The 8,011-nt window shown below is 42.0% G+C and overlaps 1 protein-coding gene across 1 annotated transcript; it reads left to right on the forward strand.

Annotated features, from left to right (window-relative positions):
* The first annotated feature begins 252 nt into the window (after positions 1–252).
* On the forward strand, positions 253–2,584 carry gadd45aa (growth arrest and DNA-damage-inducible, alpha, a). Its single transcript, XM_050074716.1, has 4 exons — positions 253–424; positions 997–1,098; positions 1,225–1,444; positions 1,732–2,584. The coding sequence occupies exons 1-4, from the start codon at positions 375–377 to the stop codon at positions 1,843–1,845; spliced, it is 486 nt and encodes a 161-aa protein (XP_049930673.1). The 5' UTR covers positions 253–374; the 3' UTR covers positions 1,846–2,584.
* Positions 2,585–8,011: the final 5,427 nt, after the last annotated feature.

Here is an 8,011-nt window from a genome sequence, read left to right on the forward strand (position 1 = left end):
TTATTATAATAGTCATTAGATGTGTGTTGCAGTCAGGGTACCGATTAGATTTACACTGTAGTTCAGATGTTAGAGGCCATCAGGCAGCTGCTGCAGTTACGGTAGTAACCCGGCTGGAGACAGACACGCCTCGCCGCTGTGTCTCCGTCCAATCCCACTCGAGAGCACACCCAGATATTTAGCATAGCACCAATGATCACAGCTATGCAAATATCCTCCTGACTCGCATTGTCCCGGACTGTCTTAATGTGAAGCTGCCAGATTTATCTCTCAGTTGCAGCACAGTGGACTACAGATAGAGTGTGTGTCGAGAAGATACGAGGATAGTTCGCACGTACCACTGCTCCCTTTGTCCTAAAGTGGATTTGGATTTTATGTACAACATGACATTTGAGGAACTAAGTGGGGATTATTCTCAGGAAAGGTAAATAATATGGATTTTGGCTGATTCCAGTTGTTCTGCATTGATGCATGTAACGTTACTTACCGGTGTCGACCTGCTCCGCTTATTATCGCTGTCATATGAATGTGTGCAGCAGTATTACATGCATTAACTGTATTAATGCACGATAAAAAATAATTTCAAATCTGTATCTGTTTTTACTTTGAGTCAAAGCAAAGTTAAAGCAGACGACAGACACAAATATAATACAGCAGTTAACCGGTTAGCTAACTGCTGTTAAGTCGCGAGACACTTTTAGATAACTAGCTTACAAACAGCGCTGCTAACGGTGAGCAAAAAGTAATAAGATACTCGACACGACAGTCTTAAATATGCCGGTTTACTCTTACACAGCTGCCAAAAATAATTTCAACCGCAAACTTGATAACATTTCGGTTTTTACGAGGCGAAACTAACCTGTACACATCTGTCAGTTGCGCTCGAGACGACGCCGGGTGGTTAGCTAGTTAGCTAGTCCGGCTAACGTTAGCATGAAGAAAAGGACAGAGGTGCAGCTGGAAACTGATGTTAACGTGAATTTATTTGTGTTGCAGAATGGATTCCGTGGCGAAAGCTTTGGAAGAAGTCCTCACATCTGCCTTACCACAAGGCTGCATCACAGTGGGAGTCTACGAGGCTGCCAAGTCACTTAATGTGTAAGTACAAGGTTATTAAAGTTACTCTGACAGTTGTTGGAGACCATGCACACTCACTGCTTGACTTGTGTCCAACAGGCTTTATTTACACATAGACTAAAAGGATCTATTTTCTTTCCTCTCCAGGGACCCTGATAATGTGGTCTTGTGCATCCTCGCCACTGATGACGAAGACGTCAAAGATGTGGCCCTGCAGATCCACTTCACCCTCATTCAAGCTTTCTGCTGTGAGAATGACATCAACATCCTGAGAGTCAACAACACCCGGCGCCTGGCTGAAATACTGGGCAGCGGAGGCAAACAGAGCGGGGGTGAACCTATGGACCTGCACTGTGTCCTAGTGACTGTAAGTATCTTCTCATGAAGCCATGTGGTTTATCGTAAATCTCATCATACTTTGATTTATTACAAAGTGTTTTGTCATGCACATGTGACTGAAACTTTTACTCCGGGAAACTTGCCGGTACTTGTTCTTGTGCAATTGGTAAACAAGTATGTAGCTCCTCCCTCATCTGACTTCCTAAGAATTTCAGCAGATGAAAATACCTAGTATTTGCACACAGAGAGAGGGGCTATTTTTAACTTGGATACATGTGCATTTAGATCATTCGTTCTCTTGTTATTTGTTTTCAGAGCCCACATTCCACATCATGGAAAGACCCTGCTTTGAGCAAAGTGAACCGATTCTGCAGAGAGAGTCGCTGTATGGACCAGTGGGTGCCCATCATCAACCTGCCCGAACGATGAACTTTCAGCAGCAAAGACCCTGCGAAGGACTTGTATCTGCACAGCAGGAGTGGTGTGAACCCTGATGGACACATAACCACCCAGAGATCAAATTCCAAAGCACTGCTGATGAAAAAAAGAGACCCGGCTGTCTACACGGGATGTATTTAAAAGAAGAAAAAAAAGAGCCGGGGAATGACTTTCCACTTTGGACAGGACTGTTTGGAGTTGCGTCTGTCAGCCTTGGCAACCAAGATAAGACGGCAAGGCACTTGTGTCGTCATGAGGTGGAAATGTACAAAAGCATGTGTGCTTTTTAATGTGAAGCCAGACACTGTGCAGAAGGATTATATCATGTATGTTTGGTGAGGCCTCTGTGACGTGTCAGAGAAGTGGGGAGAAACCAGAATATGGAGCTGTTGAGTGGACCAAGGCCTCGGCCTCTCTCTGCAGAAACAAAGCACTTGTTGAAACACTGGACCTTTTTGCAATTTCACTTATTTGATTAAAATTGTTAATGTTGGCGTTGCTATTGTCCTAATTTAAAAAGGGAAGGGCTACACATCCAGTGAAGACATTCTGTGTGTTTAGTGTTTCTATGCCAGCTGGTTTTTTGCCACAAGTAAAATAATTCTTTTGTTACAATTTAAGTTATTTCTAATGATATTTAAGTGTATTTATGTTTCATTTTTTACCTTATCTATTTGCAAAAATCTGATATGTATTGCTGTCAATAAAAAGTATTTTTTGGAAGCCAGAACTGCATGTGGGGTTTTTTTTTTTTTCCATTTCTGGAAATTTTAGCAAAGCCGAGCTGAATTCTGACCTCTAGCAGTTGTAAAGAGGAGTCACGTGTGGATCACAGGGGTCATGTTGGCCTCTATGGCCTCAGCGCCATCTCTGAGCTGAAGAGAACAATAATCCTCAGCGCTCTCTCTGCACAGGCTTCTGCCTCGGTCAGCAGGACCATGTTCATTCATCCACACAGGTTCCCTTTTCACCGATTCTCAGTGATTTGTTGGACAGTTTGCATTTTCACCAGCTGACTTCCTAAAAAAGAAGCATGTGACATCTGCAGCACAGTTAAAGATGCAGCATGGACACACATGACCTATTATTCTCATATTGCATTACATTACATAGAGCTGCGTGTGTATTATTGAAACAACATGGTAACATCAAGTGTTTTCATGCTATTTGTGTCAGCAGCTGCCTCTGCCCTCGGGACCAGAATATGTGCTGTAGTTTACTGCAAAGCACATGACTGGAAAGTCTTGGAAAATTTTGTAAAGGAGGCCATGGCATGCAATCAGTTGTGCAAGCCGTTTTGGACCGCTCTGCTCCTCCACACCTTTACCAACAGTATCCAACACACACACATACACAGGTGATCTCTCTGGAGTAGAATGTCAGTGATGTCACTGGGCTGATGTAAGGCAGGCAATCCCCGCTGAAAGTGCAGAGTCATGATCACAAGAAGAGGGAGGGCAGAGGCTGTCCTTGAGTTACACAACCCAGTTCAGCTCCTCATGTGAGTGAGTTCATGTGACAGTATTTAATAGTGCTGAATTAAACCCATTGTGCTGTCATTTTATATGCCTGTTCTCGTTTTCTTTAGGCCTGTCTTGTTTTCTTTCAAAGACATCAGAATAAAAATCTGGTTTATTGCCAAGTAGGTTATCACATAGGAGGAATTTGCTCAGGTGTATTGATGCATAACTTCAACATGACACGCAGGTGTACCGGCAACTCAAAACTCTGAACAGGATAAGATCTATATAATAAAGTGCTACAAATATCAATCAATCAATCAAACTTTATTTATATAGCGCCTTTCATACATCAAAAATGCAACCCCAAAGCGCATATACAGTACATATACACATACACATACATATACATATAAAGAACATAAAATTGGATTAAGTTTATTTTTCTCCATAGTTACGAATAGCTTCGACAGTTTCTCTTTCCAGTTTGTCCCAAAGCTTGTAAAGTAATAATCCCCTACACCTTGATAGAGGGTGCTTCATTCAGCTGTGAAAGGGACTACAAACAGAGTAACACTCCGTGTCAGAGTGGGAGTGGGTAGGGTCTGGTTTTGGAAAGGCCCGTGGACTCACGTCTTGAAGCCGACATTTTAGCCGTCACCATCTTGATTTTTCTAGAGCCAGTAGTGACCATATTTGGACGACAGGGTGGAGCTGACTTAGACTGTGGCAATGCTCACAGACAGCCTGTCACTCAAGTGGCCACGCCCATAGATATGCATAACTTTAAGCTTTTAGAAAATGTAAATGGATGAGTTATATAAAAATTTACACCCTGTACAGTTTTTATTAATTTTAAAATTAGCCAAAGAGACCCAAACTCTTTTTTGTACCAGCCTGCAAACATGTTTATTTCTGTTGTAAATTTGGGCATTTTATCATGAGGGTCAATGGGGATTGACTCTAATTTGGAGCCAGCCTCAAGTGGCCATTAGCTGAACTGCATTTTTCGGTACATCTACGTTGGCTTCATTTATCAGGTGGGCGTGGTGAATACAGGTGTTTCAGCACTGACAGCATGAGGGAAATTAAGTAATATTTGACCATTAAAGGGATAGTGCACCCAAAAATGAAAATTCAGCCATTATCTACTCACCCATATGCCGAGGGAGGCTCAGGTGAAGTTTTAGAGTCCTCACAACACTTGCAGAGATCCAAGGGGAGAGGAGGTAGCAACACAACTCCACCTAATTGAGGATTACGGCATCCCAGATTCAAACATCTAAAAACACATAACTGAAACCACAAAATATCTCCATACTGCTCATCCGTAGTGATCCAAGTGTCCTGAAGCCCCGACATAAAAAAGTTGTTTGGAAAAACGTCATTTGAACTCTGACATGGGCACCGCGTTCATGTGTGTTCACGTGTTTTTGCTGGTCTCGCACGCAAGTGCGCATGCAAGTGCGCACACAAGAGCGCGGTCCACAGACAGGCAGTTAGAGCTGCAGGCTACAATGAGGCTAAAAACAAAGTTTAAATGACGTTTTTCCAAACAACACAACACTTGGATCACTACGGATGAGCAGTATGGAGATATTTTGTGGTTTCAATTATGTGTTTTTGGACGTTTGAATCTGGGGCACTGTATGCCTCCATTAGGTGGAGTTGTGTTGCTACCCCCTCTGCCCTGGGATCTCTGCAAGTGTTGTGAGGACTCTAAAACTTCACCTGAGCCTCCCTCGGCATATGGGTGAGTAGATAATGGCTGAATTTTCATTTTTGGGTGCACTATCCCTTTAAAGCATGTAAACATGCTCTAATAGAAAGTATGAACCTGAAAATGAATATAACAGGTCCTCTTTAAATGCAAACTCAATGCACCTACCAGTCAACAGTCTATTTCCCTGCCATAGCGACAGCATATTAAAGATAATTAAGTTTATTAGGTATGCTGAATGAGGTCACCGTGCACACCTTCATGTAATCCAAACATTACTAATGACGTCTAATGGCAAAGACAACACGATGCACAGTAGTTACACAGATAAACACTAATACATTATAACAGCTAATGACAGGCACTTGAATTAAAGTGTTCCCCTGCCACAGTCAAAGCTTCTGGGTCTCTGTGATTTCAGTCGTCACTGTGTGAAAGGTTGCGTGGCGTGTGACTGCAGGGTGTGACGCTGACTGATGTAATGTGGCATTGTTGTGATCACAGGGAAAAAGGTTATTTTAGGATCGTAGCAGTGGAGGGCTGATGTAAGTGTCATAAGGTTTCTGTGGCCTTCCAGTGAAGTCCAAAAAAGGTTGAGGTTTGCATACAGTCATTGGTGTCGACTGGCTGTGTTGCATTGTGGGTTAAAGTTCAGGTGCAGCTTTATCAATGTGTTTCTGAAATAGAGCAGAGTTTCATGATCTGATAAGTCACTGTGAACTTTGAATAGTGCAACCAAGGGGACATATTTTACAGCCCGAGTCAGTGGTGGAATGTGCTATATATAGAGTTGTATTATATTCACTCCGTGTGCTACAGATTAAGAACATACAAAAATCAATGTGCTGAACTTGGTGTGAGGGCAAGGTAAACATCAGGTTAAGATAACACTAGAGAATGAAGGGGAAATCCACCATAAAATAGAAGATATAACAATTTAAATATTCAACAAAGAGACATCAAGATGCAATTCAAAGCATGAAACCTCAATTACAAGTTAAAAATCTATTGGTTGAGATATTCCATTAAACCTCCTGAGACTCCAGCTTCTGTGTTTGGTGTGCATTTTTAATTTCTCCGAGGTTTTTGGGAATGTAGGACCTGATTAGTATAAAAAACTTGAACAGGAAGTAGTTTTTGTAAGAAAAAAAAAGATGTCCTCCTATGGGGACAATGGGTTTATTTTTAATAGTCGCACGCTACAAAAACAAAATTGCAAATAATGCAACATACCTGAAAGCCTTGTGATTTGTTCATTTTGTAACTGTATTCAATTTTTCCTGCTCCGTACTGTCCTCAAAAAAGACGATAATTTAGTCCCAATGTCCTCAAACGAATACTTCCCAATTAACAGCATTTAAGCTTGTTCCTATTGTTTAAATTGGTCAAATTTGTTTCCCATATTAAACTCCAGACGTTATTTAGCACAAATAAACAAGTTTGTGTTTTGAAAATTGTCCTCTTCTGTGTCAGGATCAGCTGCAGACTGAGCATAAACCTGTCCACAAACAAGGACAACAAGTCTAAGTTCAGCAGAATGAAGTATAAGGTGCAGGAAACCCAAAATGTGATGTCCTCATGTGAGGACGCAGGGTCTCAGGAGGATATATCAGGTTCATTTGAATGCAGCCTTAAAACGTCAATCAGAATTTGTCCCAACAACCAAGAACAATCCGGGGGTTGGACTCCTACCCACATCCCTTTGCTGCATGTCACTATGGTTTTTTTTTGTTTGTTTGTTTTACTACAATAGGTTGGTTCTGTTCTGGGGCTGGAGCAAGACGAATGAGTTGGTGGTGGCCTTCAACAGGTGGAAAACACCCCCTACACCTGTCTCCATCCAGGGGGTGGACATGGACACTGTTCTGGTCTACAAGTACCTGGGAGAACATCCGGACAATAAACTGGACTGGACCAGAAACACCAAGGCTGGGTACAAGCAGGGCCAGTGCCGACCCTACTTCCTGTGAAGGCTCCGCTCATTCAGTGTTTGCAACACCATGCTGAGGATGTTCTACCAGTCTGTGGTAGCCAGTGCCATCTTCGTTAATGCAGTGTGCTGGGGCAGCAGGGTAACGTCAGCTGACGCCAGCAGAGTCATCAACATCATCAGGAGGGCTGGTTCTGTCCTGGGGCTGGAGCTTGATTCTTTGGAGGTGGTGTCAGAGAGAAGGATGGTATACAAGCTGCAGAGCATCATGGACAATGATTCTGATTCTGACAGTGATTCTGCTCCATGGCCATCATTCTCTCTGTGTGTGTGTGTGTGTGTCTCTCTCTCTCTCTCTCTCTCTCTCTCTCTCTCTCTCTCTCTCTCTCACACACACACACACACACACACACTGTATGTGATTCTTGTCATTTGGACTCCTCACAGCTCATTCAGGGAACATAATGTGCAATAATGTGACATTAAGGAACTATCATGGACATGATCATGAACGTTTACTCTGGACTCTCACACCAGCTACCTCAGATCTGACACTGTACAAACACATTCGTGAGCAAGCATACTTTTACAATTAATACCACTAACCTGATTGTGTCATTGTATAAATTGGATGAACCGATTTGCACCTGTTACCAAACTTTTCTATTTTGAACCTTACTGTGAGCTCCTTCTCATATTTTGCAACCAACTGTTATCTAGTATATATTTGGTTTATATTTGCTACATATTGCATTTTGTGTTTGATTTTTCTACGTTGTTGTTTGAGTCCCTGTGTATTGCATGCTTTGTCTCTTAACTCCTCAAACTTTGCATTACAACTGCTGCAAATCTATTGCCTCAAAATAAAGATCTATGACTCTGGGTTTTCTTTATGATGTCCTACAACCTACTGTGACTTTTGTTCATGATTTTGGGCGACATACTATATTATTACTTTTTTTTTCAGAATTTGGGATGACATACTATACTATGACTTTTTTTCAGAATTTTGGACGACATACTATACTATGACTTCTCTTCATGATT

Source organism: Epinephelus moara, chromosome 21, assembly GCF_006386435.1.
Source record: "Epinephelus moara isolate mb chromosome 21, YSFRI_EMoa_1.0, whole genome shotgun sequence".
In the NCBI taxonomy this organism is placed as follows: domain Eukaryota; kingdom Metazoa; phylum Chordata; class Actinopteri; order Perciformes; family Serranidae; genus Epinephelus; species Epinephelus moara.

Coding starts and splice junctions, on each gene's coding strand:
- gadd45aa (XM_050074716.1), top strand. CDS start 375: ATGTACAACATGACATTTGAGGAACTAAGTGGGGATTATTCTCAGGAA. Junction 425..996: donor GGGGATTATTCTCAGGAAAG/GTAAATAATATG, acceptor TTTGTGTTGCAG/AATGGATTCCGTGGCGAAAG. Junction 1,445..1,731: donor TGCACTGTGTCCTAGTGACT/GTAAGTATCTTC, acceptor ATTTGTTTTCAG/AGCCCACATTCCACATCATG.